This window comes from Panthera pardus, unplaced genomic scaffold (genome assembly GCF_024362965.1).
Source record: "Panthera pardus isolate Hobbes unplaced genomic scaffold, ASM2436296v1 HiC_scaffold_1, whole genome shotgun sequence".
NCBI lineage: Eukaryota > Metazoa > Chordata > Mammalia > Carnivora > Felidae > Panthera > Panthera pardus.
In genome coordinates this window covers 64,917,177-64,936,847 of record NW_026526654.1, presented here as the reverse complement: position 1 = coordinate 64,936,847, position 19,671 = coordinate 64,917,177, and the positions used below count along the sequence as shown (strand labels likewise).

Genomic DNA, 19,671 nt, shown 5'->3' with positions numbered 1-19,671 from the left:
TGTAATTCTGGGATTACAGAACAGAAGGCTTAGTTACCCGTGGGTAACAGGACCCAGATCTTAGCTTCCTCCTCCAGGATTCTTAACCTTTTTTTCCTGTCTTGAATGCCTTAGGTGTATGGTGAACCCTTCTCAGAACAAGGCTTTTTTTTTTTTTTTTACAGTCTTTGTCAAGGAGTGGATTACTTCTTTTTCTTTTTTAGAACAAGGCTTAAATACTAAAATTAATTATACAGGATCGTAAAAAAGATTACGATGCAATTCTCAGAATATTTAAAAAAATAAATTCGTGTTGCAGTAATAAATAACACGTAGCCACACGTTAAATATTAAGATCCAGCTCTCATTAATTCCTGCGATTTCAAGGCAGCGATGACCTTAACGGCCTTTTGAAATATGCACAACATTCATAATGGAGCTGGAAATACTTATGATTTCTACTCATAATCCAGTCTCCACTGTAGGTGGTAGTGGCCTGTTTATTACTGAAGAAAACGCTAAATGACACTCAGAGGTCGGGGAAGCAAGGAGGCACTCTGGTCCCTCCCCGTGCAAGGTGATGTAGCACTGAGTTCTCTTCCCGGCTTGCGAGCGCCATTCCTCAGCTACCGTGCACCTGCGTCTCCAGCAAAGTCTTGGTCGCTTTGGGTGGGCACATCTGAGACCGAGAGCCTGGTGCCAGGAACCACTGCGAGGAGGTGAATCATGGTGCTGGTGCTTTCGAATAATTTTGGCCCTTTGGATGCAGGTGGAAATGATTTGTCTCCGGGAAAATCACCGAACTGAATGCTCTAGCAGGTGAGGAGGCTGCTGGGATAAGGTGGGCAGGCTACTGTGGGACACCAAGGAGGAGGCGCCTGGCTTGAGAGGTTTGAAGCGGGTCGACGCTCTGAATTGCCTCCTTTTCACCTTAGGACAAGAACTCATCGAGACCCTGGGAGCTGCATAAATACCTTCGAGTTACCAGGAGTCAGATGAAGGGTGTTGTTTGTTTGTTTGTTTTCAGGCTGTGCAGCGAACCAGAAATAACAAACGCGTCGAGAAAGGTGTGCGGAAAAGCTCACCCTGCATGTGTTTTGACATTTTTGTGGGGTGGTTTGGCAGTAAGTACCCCCAACCTTAAATGCGTGCGTCGGCTTCCGTCCAGAGGTCCCGCTGCTGGAAGTTTTTCTTAAGGAAATAACTATTATTTTACAAGATGTGTACAAAAATTTTGCCGATGCTTTTAACAATAGCAAAATGAAACAAGACGAAACAAAACAAACCAGAGGGAATCATTCATAATCCATTGCAAAGAGAGCGAAACCAAACGTAGCCGATCCGAGGGTATCACAGCTCGACAGCGATGGGGAAGCTGACTAGACCCCTGCCCACCCCGGGAAGTGCTGACAGGAAGTGTTCAGGTGCACTGCACCATGGGGTTTCCCCACACACATTCTTTTCTCCACCTGCTCTTCCAGGCTCTCTAAACCTCTTGCAGGGAGTGTGGAGTATGTAGCTTAGCCAGACACATTCGCTTTTGAGGAAACATTTGGTCAGTTTGTGTCTGACAGAAGGACCACCGAGTATGTTTCCAAAAAATCACTTCTCCACCAAATTAAAGTTCAGGGCAAACCCATCTCCCAGCAGTGTGAATTCAGTGAAGGCAACTTTAAAAAACAACAACAACAACAACAAGGCACAGCAAAGTGCTCCCAAGGGAAAGTTTTGAAGCCTGTGCCTGTCTCATCATCAGAAGCCTGAATCTCTTGGGGGGGGGGGTAGTCAGCATCAGGAGCCTCCCCCCCCCCCGGGGCCCCGCCCCCACTGACAGCAGGGGCCAGTCTGACGGGGCCCATGCCAGCCTGCCACTTAGAGCAGCAGCGTGTTACTTGTGGGTCACCTAGCCTGCGCCCGGGGCTGGGACACAGGTATGGAGCAGTGAGCGTCTCGTGGGGCCCAGCGGCCCCTTCCTTCTCACCTAGAAGGGGCCGGGGGCCCAGGCAACTCTGGGCAAGGAATCCGCATTCATTTTGCCAAAACAGCCTTCTGAAATCTGCTAACCTCAAATGTCGGAAAATCCTGATGCTTTGCTTTAGCTTTACGAGTTTTTTCTTGCGGAGATAAGCTGCCGTTAATTGTAACGAATGTTTATAGGACGTGCCTTTGCTCCACAAATATTTACTGAGTGCTCACGTCAGAGAGAGCAAACGTCGGTGGCTCCCTCTAGGACTGCAGAGGGTAGGGTGGGGTAGTGGCGGGTTGGGGGGATGGCGGGGCTACTGTTCACCATCCATTGGCAGATTCCAACCACTCTTCCCAGTTTAGTTAAGGGAAGCCCTTGAGGTAAGGACGTGGTGGCTGAGGGGAGGGATTCACGTCCCGGACTGGGGTGGGGGGCTCACTGGGGGTGCTGCTGGGAAGCTGGAAGGGGTGGGGGGAGGGGGTGGCAGATGTGGACAGGATGGAGTTGCTTGGGGTCGTTGGGCCCACAGGGGCCCGGGTAGAGCTGAGGGTCTTGCACAAGTGAATGCCACACTGACTGGCAGAGCTTTATGCCACTCATTCTTTCCTCACCCTACCCATCCACCTACATCCAAAGAGACCCGGATATAACTCTTACCTGCACTACTGAGCTATGAGGGCCTACCATAGCTCCCGCTGCCTGGAGGGGAGATGGGAAAGTAAGTCATCATAACCCAGAAAGGGTGCTGGATGAGCATAAGTTAAAATGTTTTTTTTTTAATGTTTATTTATTTTTGAGAGAGGCAGAGACAGAGTGCAAGCGGGGGAAGAGCAGAGACACACACACACACACACACACACACAGAATCTGAAACAGGTTCCAGGCTCTGAGCTGTCAGCACAGAACCCGATGCAGGGCTCGAACTCACCAACTGCAAGATCATGACCTGAGCTGAAGTCAATGCTGAACCGACTGAGCCACTCAGGTGTCCCTGAGCATAAGTGTAAGAGGCAGGCTTGGAGCAAAGGAGGAAACGTCCAGTCCTGGTCACTGAGGGAAGGGGAGGAGTGCATTCCAAGGAAGGAAGAGTGGGTGGGAGAGCAGAGATATGTGAAACCAGACGGTCTGGCCTGGAACCAGGTCTTGCAGCCAAGGCCAGGCTGCTCGCCCCAATGGAGGCCAGCAGTGTGGCTACAGGGAGCATTGTGGTCATGCTTGGGGCCACCGAGAGCTGAGGTCAGTGGGAAGGTACTCAGATTTGCCCTTAGAACTCCTGCACTGGCACTTGTTGGGGGGGCAGGCTGGGGGTGAGGGACCGGGCAAGGGCTATGGTTGGCACTGGGCGTAGAGACCACTTCGGAAACTGTAGCCATGAGCAGTGACTGTGACGCTGGGAGGAAGGAGCGGACCTGAAACTATCTAGGAATGAAGTGAACAAGTAGCAGGTGGTGGGTAAGGGAACCAAGGGACGGAGGACCAGCCATTACTGGTGCCAGCCAGGCAACCCGCCAGTTTGGAGGCAAGGAGTCGAGTTCAGTTTTGAGTTGGTTCTGGGATAACCTGGTGGGGACCCCCCCCCCCCCAGTGGGCAAATGGTTGCCGGGATTTGGAGCTCAGGAGAGGGAACCTGGGGCCAGAGCTGAGCTTTACAGACGGTCCTGTACCGGTAAAGGAGACCTGCTACAGTCAGGCATTTAGGGGACTCTTAGTGCTACCACCTGTGACCTTGTGCAAATTGTTTTCTTCTCAGGGCCTCAGTTTCCTCCCCTGCACAGTGTGGATTGCGGTGGTGGCTCTGTGCTCAGAACAGTGTCTGGTGCATAGAAGTGCCCAAAGTGTGTTAGTGCTTTATCATGGCTCCCCGGGGCTCCCCAGGATGTTAGTGTGTGTGTGTGGAGGGGGGGAAGCTGATGAGCAGATGAGATGGCCAGCGTGAGTGGGGAGAGGGGGAGGACAGCTGTGGCCCAGAGCACGTAAGGATGTTTTCTGAGTATCTGAGGCAGAACAAATCACGGGGCTGTGGCTTAACATCTCTTAAAAACAAACGCTCACCAGCCCTTCTAAGTATATCAAACGACTTAGTTTTAGGAGCAGACCCAATTAAACATGGACTCTTCATGTTTCCAAATGAACAAACTGACACTACAAATACCAGGCAGAACATTTTTAAGGTGCCTGGGAACCAGAGCCTCGCCCCCAAAATGGCTATTAGCCAGCTGCGGGGAGCCACCCACCGTCTCCGAACCTGAGTTAACTCATCATGAAATGAGTTGGTCAGATCAGAATTGTTGCTCAGCTTTCTTTAGTCCGAAAAATGTAGTTCCACCTGTTAGGCTGGTTCCAGTTACTTGGTGTACTTGAGTGAAATGACAAGTCTTCTGTAAAAGCATGTACAGGTGGAGGACAGAGGAGAGGCTCTGAGGAGGCAGCAGGCAGGGAACCAAAGCAGGAGGGGAGGGGCCAGTGTGGCAGAGGGCCGGGGTGGACGGTGCTCAGGTCAAGGGATCCTGCAGCCCCGGGCAGGGAGGGTGGGTCAGCGGTGCGCAGCCGGGGGCTGGGTCCTCCAGCTCATGAGGTGGACACACCCACCCCACCCCCCCGCCCCCCAATGGCAGACCCCCATCGCTGCCTCCTTGTATCTGCCATCTGTTGGGGAAGCGAGACATTGAGCAAGTCCCCAGAATGAGTGAAATGATGCTAAGGCCATGTGGGCAATTTCCCGAATTTCTCCCAACTTAGGTTTCCTTCTGTATAAAATGGGCGTACAAGTGTTTCACTCAGGTGGCGTTATGAGAGTAACTGTGCTCACAGGGTAGATCTCTTCACACCTGGCGGGGCTTGCAGAGATGCACGGAGTACAATGGAAGTTAGTAAATGAGGACATGGGGACTAAGGGAAAACAAGATGAAGGAAAGGTCGATTAATCTCCAAATCGCACATGGATGGGCCCTCTAGTTTCTAGCAGTGGGCTGCAAATTCAGTTCTGAGCTTCTAGGCTATCTAAGAAAGAAGGAAATACAAGTCTGAGCATATGGCTTATGATTAAAATGCTTCAGTGGCTTCCTCTGGCCCTTCATCAGGTAGCCTCTTCTATTCCCTCCAGCCCGCGCACCCTGGGGCACAGAGAAGCCACACTCCTCCCTTTCTCGGGCCAGTCATTTTCCCCTGGCTTCTCCTTCTTTCATCTGGGCTCAGCTGGCCCACCTTCCCCCATCTCCCAACTCCATTCGGGGGGTGGGGGTGGGGATGGGGATGGGGGGACGCTCCTGCTCACCCAGGGCATTTGATACACAGTAGGCACTCAGAAAATACTGGAAGGATGACCAGATTTGCACATCTTGCCCTGTCCTGAGAGCTCTGTGTCAGGCTCCCCACAATCCCTAGAAAAGGGCCACTGTCATGGTGTGGGGGACTCACAGCACAGCCCATGGCCTGGCTCCTGGGATTGAATAAAAAGGTGATCCAGGAGAACCGGAAAGAGGTTGATGGCGTAGTGGTTCCAGCAAGACTCGCTGAGGAACATATTCTCAGGTGGTGAGTACCGAGGTAGGCGGGAGTTTCCTGAACAGGAGGGGGAAATTGCGAGTTTAAGAGAGTTTACATAACACCTGCAAAAGGCATATCAAGAAGCCTGCTTTCTGTTACCGCCCCTTGTAAGGCGCATCTGTAGAAGTTAGTGAGATCTGGGGAAATGAATAAAAGATCAACCCCAGAAAAGAGAGGGCGGAGAATGGTACCAACCCATAATGAATAGACTCAGGGGACATATTCTAGGGCAAAGACCACAGAGGTGAAGTGCCAGTGACGAATCTGAACTATCTGCAATGTGGACAGATGACAGGCAATCAGAAGTTGACACGGTGAAAGCATTTGGACTTGCCAGCCTGGGAAGATGTTACGATGAACCTCATGGTGGGTGTTCCTGGGCCCTTCAAAATCATAGCGAGCACTCCACGCCAATGTTTCACAACTAGAGGCTTCCAAGGACTTTTAATAATTATACGTACACCTCATTATAGACATATAATTGGATTCTAAGCTTCTTGGAAGCGGAAGAACATGTCCTTTTCACGCGTTCCCCATAGTACCCGTTCCAGACTCTTCGCTTCATGCTTGCCGGTTGAATTCGATCAGAGGAAAAGAATTGGAGAGGCGTAGTTTTCAGAGGCAGGGAAGGCGTGCTAAACTTAATGCCATAGGCTTGCATTTCAGATAGGGTAAAAGAATTATTCACTTGAAAAAATATTCACCACCGCATGACAAAAGCGATCTGGAACCTGTGTTAAAGACGACTTAGGGGTTTTAGACAGTGATGTGTTTCATGAGTCACCGTAGTGAAATGATTTCGAGGAAGAACCTCTGGATGGATGGGCTCCATTCATGAAAATGTGTCATGGTCCAGGTCCTCCACTGGTCAAACCACATCTGGAGTAATACGTCCTATTCTGGGCCCCCATGTCTTACATATGCGATGGGTAAACCCAGACTGCGTTCAGGAAATGATGTTGAGGAAGGAGAAGGCCCTCCAAGTTGTGAGATGTGGGAAGTAAGATCCCATTTATGTTGTCATCCACCTTCTCACCCAAACTGGCACTTTGGTACGAATTCTAGACTCTTTCACTCCCCTCAATCCCTCCTGCATCCCAGCATTGCCCTCCTTCCCGCGTGTCCCCAGCTGAGCTCTGCACGCCCACCAGGTCGCCCCAGGCTCTGCCGTAGCCCCCTTCCTCCCAGGCCTGCTCACCCCCACCTGTCCTCTACATGGCCCTCAGGGTGAGCTTTCTAAAATGCACATCTGTTTGTGTCACTTCCTGCTTAACCCCCTTCATGAATGCTCATACATTCGGCATCTGACCCAAGCCCACTGTTAGAGCCTTATCCAATTTTTGCCCACTTTGCCAGCACCAGATCACAAACCCAGCCGGTCCCTCAATATGCCATCCGCTTTCTCCCCTCCACACTTTTGCATAGGCGGTTTTCTTTGCATGTTGAGCCGGGACAGAAGCTCAACTCCAACTGACTTAAAAGGAGAAGTGATCATGCATGCAGTATATGCCCGAACATACAGTAACCCGGAACATAAACTATTTCCCAGTAAAATGAGTCTCTGCCTTGCCTCCATTTCTCCCCTAGGTTGGATATTTACACTTACTGGGGAAAGGGGAGAGATGGCAGCCGACAGTTCTAATTTCACAACCTCCCAGCAACCAGAATTCAGAGGCAAGAGACAGTTTGGTCCTTAGCTGGAGATTCTCACGTAAGAGTCCGTGGGACTGAACTTTGGCCCTTCCCTGAGCCAATCACTGTGGCCAGGGGATTAAAGACTCACTCTGATTGGTCCCTGCAGCAGAGGGGCGGAGCACCATGTCCGGGACCAACCAGGACCCTTTCTGCAGGGAGGGAAACAGAGAAGGTGGTTCCCAAGGAAGGGTGTTGGTCAGAAAGAGTGTCCTCTCCCTGGCGAGCTCTCCCTAACCCTACGCGGAGAGGCAAGTGCTTCTTTGCAGGTGCTTCCAGAAGTCCTCGTTAATACCTCTCTGCCAGCATGGGGGTACCTGTGGGTTTTTTGGATTACATACCTGGCCATCCGTGGAATATAAGTTCCTGGAGGGCAGAGATTTTGTTTGCACGGGTCATGCTCTGTCTGAACTCCATAGTCACTCTCTGCCCTCGTCACCCTGCTTTCCCATGTGGACTGCGTCATGGCACCCTAGGCCTGGTAGGCCAGCGTGTTCGTTGGCAGGAGATGAGAAACAGAGAGGACAGTGAGGCTGAGATGTTCATCCCTCCGGCTCCTTCCCTGCAGGATTACAGGCCGCTTCCCTGAACTGAAGGCGACAGCTCCTGTCAGAAAGGCCTCTCCACATGGCTTTGGGCTCTGGAAACACCTCCCTTCCCTCACCCCTTCCAGCCTTTCGATGCTGTTCACAGCCCTGGGTTCTGCACTATCTCTTTCGGTTTCCCTATATCCTGCCCACTAGATAAATAGCTCCTTTATTAAACTCTCCTCGTATTACCCAATTAGGCATGCCACCTGGTTCCTGCCGGGACCCTGCCTAACACACTGTTCTCTATTCATCTTTGTTTCCCCGGGGCCAGAACAGCGCCTTCCATGCCACGGACACTTAATAAATCCGAGGATTAAGAAATGATTCAACATGGGCTGGGTATAGGAGTGTTGAGTCCTCCATGGAAAATGGACCCAGGGAGTAGCTTTCATTTTTTGGGGGGTGGGGGGGGGCAGGATTCATATTAAGAAACATATCTCCTACTGCAGTGCTGTAGACACATGCACGTTTGAATGAGAAGTTTGGTGAAGCAATACCTACCTTTGCCGTGTGCGACACACTGCGATATTCTCTGTTTCATTCTGTTCTGTGTCAAGTTCAAATTCCGCTTGTGGTCTGCTCAGTTGATTTCATGACCTGAAAAATAATTCCAACCCACAGCTTAAGCAGCACTGGCCCAGTGACCTTCGGCATTCCCTCCATCCCGGAGAGTCTGTGACTCCCAACGGTAGAATTTAAGGCATCATGAATGAGAGTGTGATAGTGTCACCGCGATGGTGCATCTAACGGGACTTGGCTTCACGGCCTTGAAAAAAAAGCAAACAACATCGCCATTCTATCTTCAGGTTTTCGGAGAATTCTTACCCCAAGCTGGCCTTTTTTAGGTTTGGCCCAGTTTGCGGGGAAGGGCAAGTGAAAGCTCTTCAAACACGCCGGTGTGTACGAGTGATTTTAAGCATCTGTTTCATGAAAGTCAATGTCGGGGATCACTGGAGCACTCTGGAGCGAGCCTGGAGAGGACAGCTCGTCTCGAGTGCCTGTCCGAGGGTTCCTGGGCCTCTCCTCTGTGCCCTTGCTGCCAACAGCAGCTCTTCTCCTCCTCAGCAGAGGCATTTCGTAGTGCCCTGCTTATCTGTGGAGCTTGACCAAGAGGACACCCAGGCCGGCCTATGTCACGGGGGCTGGTAGCGGCCAGGGCCATGAGGCCCATTTGCAATCGTCTCGCTGTTTCAAGCCCAGCCCAAGTCTGCGGCCCTCTCCACCTCAAAGACTGTAGGATTCTATTTTAAACACTGAGTTCTACGTTCTCTAAAATTGACTCTCCCTTCCCGGCTCACCATCTGTCATTCGCCTGGTATCTGAACTGTAAAGCCAAGTAGAGGAGAAGGTGGTAATAGCTCTTCCTTAGCTGCGATTTGGAATCAAATCCTCAACCCCTGTCCTCAGTCGGACATCACCTCTCGGCCAAGTTCTCGAGAGAGGTAAGTACAAAAAAGACAATGCCAGGTAGGCGGGCCTGTGACCAGATGGGGCTCCAGAGTGGAGGCTTGGTGAGCTGTGGAGGCGAGCTGTCATTCATTTGTTTATTCGTTGTCATTCTTTCAAAAAATTCGTATCAGCAGCGCCTACAATATGCCAGCCATGGGGGAGAGAACGGTGAGGAAAAAACAATGTCCCTGTCCTGGTGAAGCTTGTTATGTTCTGGCAGGGGAGTCCGAAAAGAAACAAATAAATATTTGAATGCCAACACAGGAGATGGTAGTAAGTGCTATGAAGAAAGTAAATCTAGGTAAGGTGGGTGCTAGGCAGTGTGTGAGTGTGTGTGTGTGTCCGTGTGTGCATGCACATGGCCACATTATTTTAGTGATGTTAGTAAGGGTTCTTTGAGGATGTGACATCTGAGGAGAGAGCCTGGTGGGTCTGAGCCAGGGAGATACCTGGGGGAAAAGCGTCTGGTGAGAGGAACAGCACATGCAAAATCCTTGAGACCATGAAGAAGATTCCTTATGCCTGGTGGGGGGGCGGGGAGTGGAATAGAGGTAGGCCTGGGGCCTGGAACCCCAGCAGGCTGAGCAGCCTTGTCTATACTTCTCCACCACAGCCCATGCGAAACCTTCGCCACTTTTGACCCAAAGACTCAACAATTTTTTTTTTAGTGTTTATTTATTTTGAGACAGAGAGAGACAGACAGAGAGAGAGAGAGAAGATCCCAAGCAGACTCCATGCTGTCAGCGCAGAGCCCGGCGTGGGGGCCGATCTCACAAGCCGTGACATCATGACCTGGACCGAAATCAAGAGTGGCCTGAGCCACATCAACAGTTTTTAAAACTATTGTGAGTAAAAGACGCGTAACATGAAATTTGCCATCTCAACTATCTTGAAGTGTACGGGTCAGTGGCATTAAATGCATTCACGTTGTTGTGAAACCATCATCGCCATCCATCTCCAGAAATGTTGTCCGGAAGAGGACACCCAATGTCTTGTGGGTGTCTTGTCTCGACACCCATTAGCCGACAACTCCCCACTCCTCCTCCCCCAGCCCCTGGCACCCACCATTCTGCTTTCTGTCGCTAGGACTCTGACTACTCTAGGTACCCCATACAGGCGCCATCATACGGTATCTGTCTTTTTGTGACTGCCTTATTTCACTTAGCATCATGTTCTCAAGGTTCATTCATGTGGCATGTGTCAGAACGTTTCCTGCCTTCGTAAGGCTGGACAATACTCCATTGTACGTGCAGACCACGTTTTGCTTATCAGTTCATCCACCGAAGAATACTGGGTTGCTTCCACGTGTTGGCTATTGTGAATCATGCTGCCTTGAGCACGGGTGTGCAAATATCTCATCGAGTCCCTGCTTTCCATTCTTTGGGGTATGTGCCCAGAAGTGGATGAGCAATTGTAGATCACTTTTCCTTTGAGGTGAACAACGGTTGTTTGTGGGTGGCTCCTGAGAATTATATCACCTATTGTTTTTAAAGGTTATTTATTTTGAGAGAGAGAGAGAGCAAGTAGGGGAGGGGCAGAGAGAGAGAGAATCCCAAGTAGGCTCCGCACTGTCAGTGGAGAGCCTGACTTGGGGCTTGAACTCATGAAGAATCGTGAGATCATGACCTGAGGTGAAGTCAGACACTTAACTGACTGACGCCCCTGAATTTTGTCACCTATTAATGTGTGCGGCCATTGTCTGTTGGCATGGGTCTCTCCCCGCTGGACTGTAGGTTCCTGGTGGCCAGGGAACCGTGTTCAACATTCCCACACCCTGATGCCATGGAGGGCCCACAGTCTGCCCTCTGAAAGGCTTATGAACGGAACAAATCTGGTCAGGGCTGTTGCTGAGGGCGTGGTGCTGAGCCCTCCTGCCCCGGCTCGCGTGTATTTTTATACATGGGGTTTTTCTGATTTTGTTTGAAAGGGAAAAACCGTCCCTAAAATAATAACAATAAAAAAAAAAAAAAAGAATATAATCCAGTTCCCTGTGGGAAAACCGGAAACCCACTGAGGGCTGGTGATCTGCCAGGCATCCTGGCGTAGTTAGTGGGCCAGCCAGGATCCGAATCCATGGTCCCCATTCTCTAATTGGCCTTGCTGCCACACGGCCTTCTCCACGAAGGGAGGTTGTCCTCTGTCGTTTCCCCCCTTGCTCTCTGCCTGTCTCCTCCCTCAGAAGACAGGGCAGACCCCTCCCCAGAGCCAGCCCCGGCTCTGGGTCAGGGCCCTGCCAGATCAGGCAGCCCAGCATGGAGTCGGCGGGGCTGCCATAAGCAGGGGAGTGTGCTTCCTTTCCCACAAGCTTTAATGGAGTGAGGGGGGACTCAGCCCCCGGGCCCCTCCAGGCAACCCCAGCGCAGGGTAGCTCAGCCGATCTCCAGATGGCCCAGCAAGAGGAAAAACTTGATGAAGGTCTTCATTCTCTGAGGCCGTTCCTTCCCTGAGGAGAGGGTTCGCTTCCTGGGAAACCGTAGACGAGGCCGCTTGTGAGAGACAGACAGAAGTCCAGGTTGTGGGGGGGTGGTGTGTGTGTAAATGCGTGTGTGAGAAAACCCAAGGCGCGGGGAGGGGGGTGGGGGAGGGTGTAGTAGAAATGGAGGCAGCAGAGAGGAGAAATGATGCAAAGAAACAACCTTCCTCAGAGAGTTTTGGGAGCTAAGTGTCCTGAAGAGAACTTGGAACTGTACCTGGCACGGTAAGTGCCATGTGGACGTTGTTGATTATTGCAGAGGTGGAGAGTGTGGTGGACGAGAGAGAGGAAGGGAAGGGGGGGGGGGGGTGGTGCGGGCAGGAGCTGGTCCCGGAAGCCCCAGCGATGCAACGAAAGGTGGAATCTGGGCGGGGCTCCCTTGTCTGGCCCTTCTCCCATAAAGCTGACTCTGTTCCTCTTCCTCCCTCATTGTATTTTTAAATCTAAATAGCGCAGCCTCCATTGTGTGAAGGAACACGATTTTCTGGATTCCCTGAAGCGCCTCAGCACACTGTGCGTTGAGAGTCTGCCTGGCAACAGCCATCTAGGTCCCAGGGATGGTGACGGAGGGGCCCGGTGGCCACATACAGCCTCAGCCCTAATAGTAAAGACTCCGCGGTGCGCCCGAGCCTTCGTGCCTGCCCTCCTACCCCTGTGAACCCTCTGGGTCTCCTCCCATCTTTGGCCAGAGGGAACCCCTTCCCAGATTGTGTCGGATTGAGGGTGAAGCCCACACAGCCCGGGGCTCCCTGGACGGAGATGGGTCCTGGCCCTTCCAGGCCCTGACGACGCTGTGCGGCTGGAGCTCCGTCCCCCACCTGTGCCTTGAGGCCCTGCCCCACTTTGTGATGGCTCTGAAGGGTCAAGGGCGGGACACGGGTCCACACTGATTTTCAGTCTGGGCCATCACAGCGGGCCTTTTTGGGTTAACGTTTAAAAAATGTGACCTCCTCTCTCCATGGAGGCTGAGAAGCGTCCCAAGGAGGGTTTCTACCCCAGTGGGGCCGGCTCCTGCGCTGGCGGCCTGGAAAACACTGCTGTCCCCGGCACTGTCCTGGTGCCTGGAGCTGGTGGTGGCTGCACGAACAGAACCTCGGCCCCAAGCAAAGGGCAGATCACCAGGCCCAGTGACCGTCTGCGTCAGCCCCATACCCTCTGAGGCTGCGGGAGATCATCCAGAAGCTTTCGGGCCTCTCAGGTGAGACAATGCAAGAGCTGGCTTGGCTTGGGGAAGGGGGACGGCGTGCAGCCTGCGCTGGACTGAGGGGGGGACGCTGGAGACCAGCCAGCGGGCCACAGCTCGTGCAGTTTGAAGAGGCAATGCTAATTGAACACCCAAGTCCAGGGGAGAGAATAAGTAGTGTTAGACACAGAGTAGCGATAACTGCTCCTTGGTGAGAGACTGAGACGGACAGAGGCAGAAAGAGGCACCCCCGGCCCCCTCAAGGGATATTTGTCAAGGTGGCTTACTAGGGAAAAGCGTGAGCCCTCGCTTTCAGGGCTGCTTTGATGGCTGGTCCTCTGGCACTCTGCCCAGCCTCCCTGTGGCATTGGTGCGCAGGGGAGGCTGTGCGCTGGCTTCCTCTTGTCCCGGGTGCAAATGGCAGCAAATCCCAAGCTGGGTGATTACATCAGTGACTTTCCCCCTCCTCAGCCCCTGGGGAGGCTGGCCAGGTTGGAAAGCAGCAGGAATCTTTTCCAACACAAATAAATGATAATTTTAGGTAGCGGCCCTGATTGTAGAAAATGGGGAGAGGCATCTTTTGGGTTTCGCTCAGGTTGCGAGGGTTTGGAGCTAAGCCCAGTCCCTTCAGGGCTGCAGGCCAGCCCAAGAGACTGAGAGCTGGAGAGATGTCCCTTGAAATACAGGTTTGGTGACTTCTGCCAGTAAATGACCTTAATTCACAGAACTGCACGCTCCTGCTCGGTTTCCATCCTCTGCTTTTTGCAGCAAAGAAACCCCCGGCCAGGTTCTCCACCGTATTAGGCAGGGAACAAACGGAGTGTTTTCCTACTATGTAAAAAGCCTGAGTTTTCCCACATACAGAGCACGGAACAATGCCACCAACCTCTCTCCTTTTATTTTCCCAAAACACCTACCAGAAGAGAGGGCAAACACCGATTTAGTGGAGGTCTGCCTAATAAACAGATACCTTCTGTGCCACCATCGTATTGAAAGTCGTCTTGTGTTCTGGCAACCACCTTGACTTCCTCAAAGGACAATTAGATTGTGCCCCCAGGACCAGTGTGAAAGGTGGGGGGGTCCCGAGGATGCCAGATGCTGTGGGCCCCACGACGTGACTTCATGCTCGTGAGGCCTTTAAGGAGCCTACGAGCCCAGGAAGCAGCCCCAGGCCCCGGCTCTCTGCTCGTCCTGAGCTCCGAAGACACGCTCAGTCCGCAGCATCTAGCGCCCGTTTCCTGCGTCTTACTCCCTGACAATCCTGTTCACGCCTTACTGCCAGAAATGTACCTTTGTTCTGTTCTCGCTCGTCCCCCGCCACCACCAGCTTATCCAGTCTGAAGATGTTTATCAAAATGATAGTTAAGATGAAAGACAGAGGAGAAATAAGGCTTTCTCTCATACAGAAATAATACAGGTCTCAGAACTGGACAAGTTTCTCCCATCCTTCCTGAGGACGCGTCCCTCTGGGATGTGGTTCTAGAGTGAAGGTCGAGAGTGTGGGAGGTGGAACAGGCCGGGCCTGTGGCCTGGCCCAGGCAAATCACGTCCGGGGATTCCGAGTGGGTGATAAGGCGAATCACTGAAATGTCGGAAAATCTCTGCCCTCCCGCCGTTTTCTTCTCCCTCCTTCCTCCCTCCCTTCGCCCTCCTTTCTTTCCTCTCTATCTTCCTTTCCTCCCCCAGCCCCCCTTCCCCATCCTTTTGGAATCTCCAGCTCCATGTGAGTTGACCACATGTCCTGCATCCGCTCCCTTCAGGAGTGACATATGAGGAGATTGGAAGATGACAAACATACAATCAGAGTGAAACTAGCAGTCGGTCAGCCTCTTGACAGATTCCGATGGTCCTCCAGAGCCCAGAGCAATTCTCAGTCTCGCCTAACCTCTGTTATTGATTATAACAATAATATAGATAATCATGGCACCAAGATACTATCTGAACTTGGAATTCTCTCCATCAGTTGGAATGGATTGCATTGACCCATCCACACTTTCCTGTCTGGGCATTCTTGCTGCTGAGAGCGTGTTGTTCTAAGATAGGGTCCTGGTAGGGGTAGGATTTTGAATGTGAATCTTTTTTTTTTTTTTTTTTTTTTAACCTATGCAGTCCCCACCTGTCCTGAGTAGCAATTATTATATCATTATGTGGTTGCAGCAATTATTACATATACAATCGTATGCATAGATGTAATTACGTGCATATATAATCTGCACACATTTTACAGTTTTTTCAAAGCAATGTCACATACATCATATCATTTGCTTCCCACGACAGCCCTGTGACGCGAGAGGGCAGGACATCTTCAAATGTATGGCTGAGGACATCAAGGTCCAGAGAAAAGAGTGATGGGCAGAAGCCAGGGCGAGAAGCCAATGGCCTGATTTCTGGTCCTGGGCCATTTCTACAATTCAGTTCTGCCTCCCCCCACCACTCTGGTCTTGCTGAAAGTATGTATTCACCAAGAGGCTACTCCTTGCTGACTCATTCATTCATTCCTTTCATGAACCATTATGGAGCTCCAGGCACTGTTGTATGTCTGGAATATACAGCAGTGAAAACAAAAATGAAACAAAACCCAAACCAGCCCTTTCTGTTCGTTATGCTTAGGCCCTGTTAAGGGCAGTGCCGTGATAAAGAGCTCAGAGGCTGGGGCCCGGCTGCCTGGGTCTGAGTCCCAGCTCCCCTGGTCACCAGCAGCAGCCTCTCTGGCAAGTTTTTCAAACCTTCTGCGTCTCAGTGTCTTCATCGGTAAGTCAAGGATAATTATAGTACCTCCCCGAGGGCTGTTTAGTGCGGTGGACACGAGGGTACAAGTGTATTCTCACGAGTACCTGAGTCGTCTCTGGCACGCAGCAAGCCCTCCAGAAAAGCTGCTGGTGGGTCCAACCGATCTTATGGGGGGGCTGAAAAACCTAAATACGTGTGAAGATTGCAAAATGCTTAAGAATACATTGCAGTAAAATTTGGGTGATGACTCTATGCCTGTTTCTTTTTTTCTTTTCTTTTTTTTTCTTTTATTTATTTTTGAGAGACAGCACAAGTGGGGGAGGGGCAGAGAGCGAGGGAGACACAGAATCCGAAGCAGGCTCTGGGCTCTAAGCTGTCAGCGCAGAGCCCGACGCGGGGCTCGGACCCACGAATCATGAGATCATGACCTGAGCCGAAGTTGGACGCTTAATCGACTGAGCCACCCAGGCGCCCCTACACTTATTTCTTTCTGGCCTTTTCTTTTTAGCAGTGACTTACCTTCTCTTCTCTGCACCTCCTTTCATCTTCTCCCACCAAGAAGAAATGGATTAGTTATACCAATCTCATGGCCAGTTTAAAAACTATTCATGTGGGCTTTTCTTCTGGAGCTCCATGCAGTTCTACTAAGTTCTCATTGTGTCCCTGATGCAATTATTTAAAGTTTGTGTCGGTCCAAGTAAGATAAAAATAGAAGTCTGCGTATAGGTGTGTATACTGAGGACTTTCAAGAGGTCAGTGGTACAGTTTATGCCTCTGTTTTGACAGCATTATGAACATCCAAGGCTGAAACTTTCTAGTTACTTCACAGACGGAACTTGACTCCAGGCATCTCCCCCGGCCCCGCCAGTAAGGGGCTGGCTTGGCTTTGCCCAGGGTCCCATCTGATGCCCCACTCACCCTGGGACACAAATAGGATTGATATCCTTGGGTGTTCTCACAGCTCTACCGAGGCAAGTCAGTTACCTGTATCACTTTTATTGTTTAAATTCTGAATTTCTTAGGAGAGTCTGCCTTATGCTATGGACAAGGGGCTTGTGAAAGTGCAAAACTTTCCAACTTAATCCAGTGTCTCTTGAGATGACAGTTCGTGCATCAATCCGTGGGCAGGTTGACCGTACGTCCTGATCTGCCCAGGACAGTCACCATTTACGTTTGGTGTCCTGGTATGATTATTTATAGTACCCCATTTCGTGCCTACAAGTATCCTGGCTGGGGTGCTAAATGCCATGGTCACTTACCCGTAGCACACAGCTGGCCTACTCTGAGCCACTGTCTGTGAGCTTTGCACAGATGGGCCCTCGAGGCCTAAGGAGAGCAGTGAGATTTAGAAGAAATCTAAATTTTCCTCGATAAGAAAAGGTGATGGCTAGAAAACTGACCTCAACTAAACACTGAATCTAAAATGCTAAATAGAGTCAGTGTTACGGCAGAAACAGAGTTCACCGAATACCCGCGTGCACCCCAACGTTTCCCAGTCTTCCCTGCAGACAGGCTGGGCCATGAGACTGGCGGTGGCCAATGTCATGCTGCGTGGAAGTGAAGCGTCACCTCTGGGGCCAGGGTGGTGTCTCTCCTACATCTCACTTTCTGTGCTGCGGTGACCCTGTGTTATGCCAGCTGGCCTTTGGAGACACCCCTCGCAGGGAAGCTTTGCCAGCCTGCACCGGTCAGACTTGTGTGAGCGAGAAGGAAGCACCCACTGGCTGAGTGACAGCTTTTCTGTTGTTACTATAACATGGCGGCACCCGGACACGAAGTTAGAATATTCTCCTGTCTGCATAGGATGAGAATTGTCTTTTAGGTTGAGACGTGGAAAAAGCCCTTAGCCTTTGCACCATGGGCAGAGCTTTGGGAGTCGAGGTTCAGCGCCCTGTACCCCGGTGTGTGATCTACTTGGGACGACAAAGACACACAAGACCTGGAGCAAAACAAGACACAGAGTCTCATTGCTGCCGAACTCCATGGAGAACCCCAAAGGCTTAAAACGCGGGCAGGAAAAGCTTTTGCACAGCGTCGATGCAGTGCTCAGTTTGGGGGTATTCCTGCTGAGTCCTTGCTTTGGCTTAAACTAAGTCAAAGTTTAAGCTGGTGAGTTTGTTCCCAGATGCTAATTGGTGGATGGGCAGCATCAGAATCTTCTGGACGCTAAAAAGATACACACACGCATGCATGTGGTCCCTGGAGACTCTGGTTCTCTGCAGACCCTGGGTGGATTCCAGCTTTAAAAACCACCCTTCCAGGGCGCCTGGGTGGCTCCGTCGGTTAAACGTCCGACCTCGGCTCAGGTCACGATCTCGCGGTCCGTGAGTTCGAGCCCCACGTCGGGCTCTGGGCTGACTGCTCAGAGCCTGGAGCCTGTTTGAGATTCTGTGTCTCCCTCTCTCTCGGACCCTCCCCCGTTCATGCTCTGTCTCTCTCTGTCTCAAAAATAAACATTAGAAAAAAAAATTTAAAAAAAACACAAAAAAAACCACCCTTCCCCACCCCAAGAGATGGTGCCGAACAGCAAGGGATTGCTGACAAATGGAATGTGGTGTTTATTTCACATTACAATGAATTCAAGGGGTTGCTAGTGCTCTCTTTGCAGGGTCTGCCACTGTAATTTACATACCCAGAGAAAGCGCTCACGTATCACAGGAAGTACTGGTTGGCTGTGACCGGCGTGACGCCAGGCTCTCACCAGCAAGCAAAGTGAGATTCAGACTTTCTCACCTCATGAGACCTGCTCATCCGTCTCCCGCTAGGGACTTGATTTTCGGTGGAAGAGCAGCGTTTCCAAACTGTGGGTTGGAACCTATTCATGGGCTATAAAATCAGCTGAGGGGGGCGCAACCAGTATTAAAAAAATAAATAAATAACAAAGAAAGAAAGAGACTGGGGACGGGGAGGGGGTAGTTAGAAAGAGTACATGACATATGTTAAGGATAAGCGTTGTCCTGGAAAACTTGTTTTGGTGGATGCGTTGTGCTTTAGGTTGCCAAGTATTTCTTACCGTGGGTCGTGGCAAAAAATGTCTGTACGTCTCTGCCGTATGGCATAAATCAACCATGACCCTAAGGTACTTAGGCAGCCCTGTCTCTGCTTTCAGAAGAGTGACAGAAGTCACCGGGGAGGGCAGACTGTCACACACGAGAACTTCGGGGAGCCTCCCTGAAAAGTAATAGGAAACCAATCTGTGGATGATCCGAGTAGCCTGGGGAGATAAATCAATCACAGGAAGTTTTACCAATAGTAGCTGATTCAGCTGGCCACACCTGTCACCTGGGGACAGAGGGGCTTATCCAGAGCCCGATCTGGCTAAATTTCAGTTTCCCTTTCCTGAAAATAGGGATTATCATCCTGTTGACTGTTACTGTTGTGGGAAAAATCCAATTGGTGGTGGGGGAAGACCCACAAAGCGTGGGCCCAGCAAAGGCCTTTCATGGTGGGTATGCTGTTAGGGCAGGAAGAGAAAGGCCAGACTCGGAGCAAGACTAGGCCATGTGGGAGTTAGGCCACGTAAGGGAGCACGGACCAGGTAAACTATGTCAAGCAGCCTTTCTTCCTCTGGCCTCTTGGCAGGAGCCCTGAGGTCTGATCTTTCACAGTACACTGGTCTTACTCAGTGACCTAGAAGAGAACAGGCAGCAGAGCCAACAGGATGAGGGGACCAGCTCACAGAGCATCTTGTGTGCAGTTCTCGTGGTGGGAGACGCCTTCTGCCGGCTTGGGAGGGGCCTGGCGGTGGCAGTGGTGGGGAGCACAAGGGTGGTAGACTGTCCTTGGGGCTGCTGGTTTTGAAGCAGGCCTGAAACCCTCTTCTCAGCAGGAAGAGAGGAGGAGGAGGGGGAGGAGGGGGGAGGGGGAGGAGGAAGGGGAGAAGGGAGGAGAGGAGGGGGAGGAGGGAGGGGAGGGGAGGAGAGGGAGGGGAGGAGGAGGAGGGAGGGGAGGAGGGGAAGGAGGGGGAGGGAGGGAGGAGGAGAGGGAGGGGAGGAGGAGGGGAAGGAGGGGGAGGGAGGGGAGGAGGGAGGGGAGGAGGGAGGGGAGGAGGGAGGGGAGGAGG

General features: G+C 51.6%; 1 protein-coding gene across 1 annotated transcript; it reads left to right on the top strand.

Moving 5' to 3' along the window:
* Positions 1 to 11,840: 11,840 nt before the first annotated feature.
* On the top strand, positions 11,841 to 15,832 carry LOC109265809 (uncharacterized). Its single transcript, XM_053903104.1, has 4 exons — positions 11,841 to 11,920; positions 12,402 to 12,493; positions 12,593 to 12,893; positions 15,156 to 15,832. The coding sequence occupies exons 1-4, from the start codon at positions 11,841 to 11,843 to the stop codon at positions 15,496 to 15,498; spliced, it is 816 nt and encodes a 271-aa protein (XP_053759079.1). The 3' UTR covers positions 15,499 to 15,832.
* The last annotated feature ends 3,839 nt before the right edge of the window (positions 15,833 to 19,671 follow it).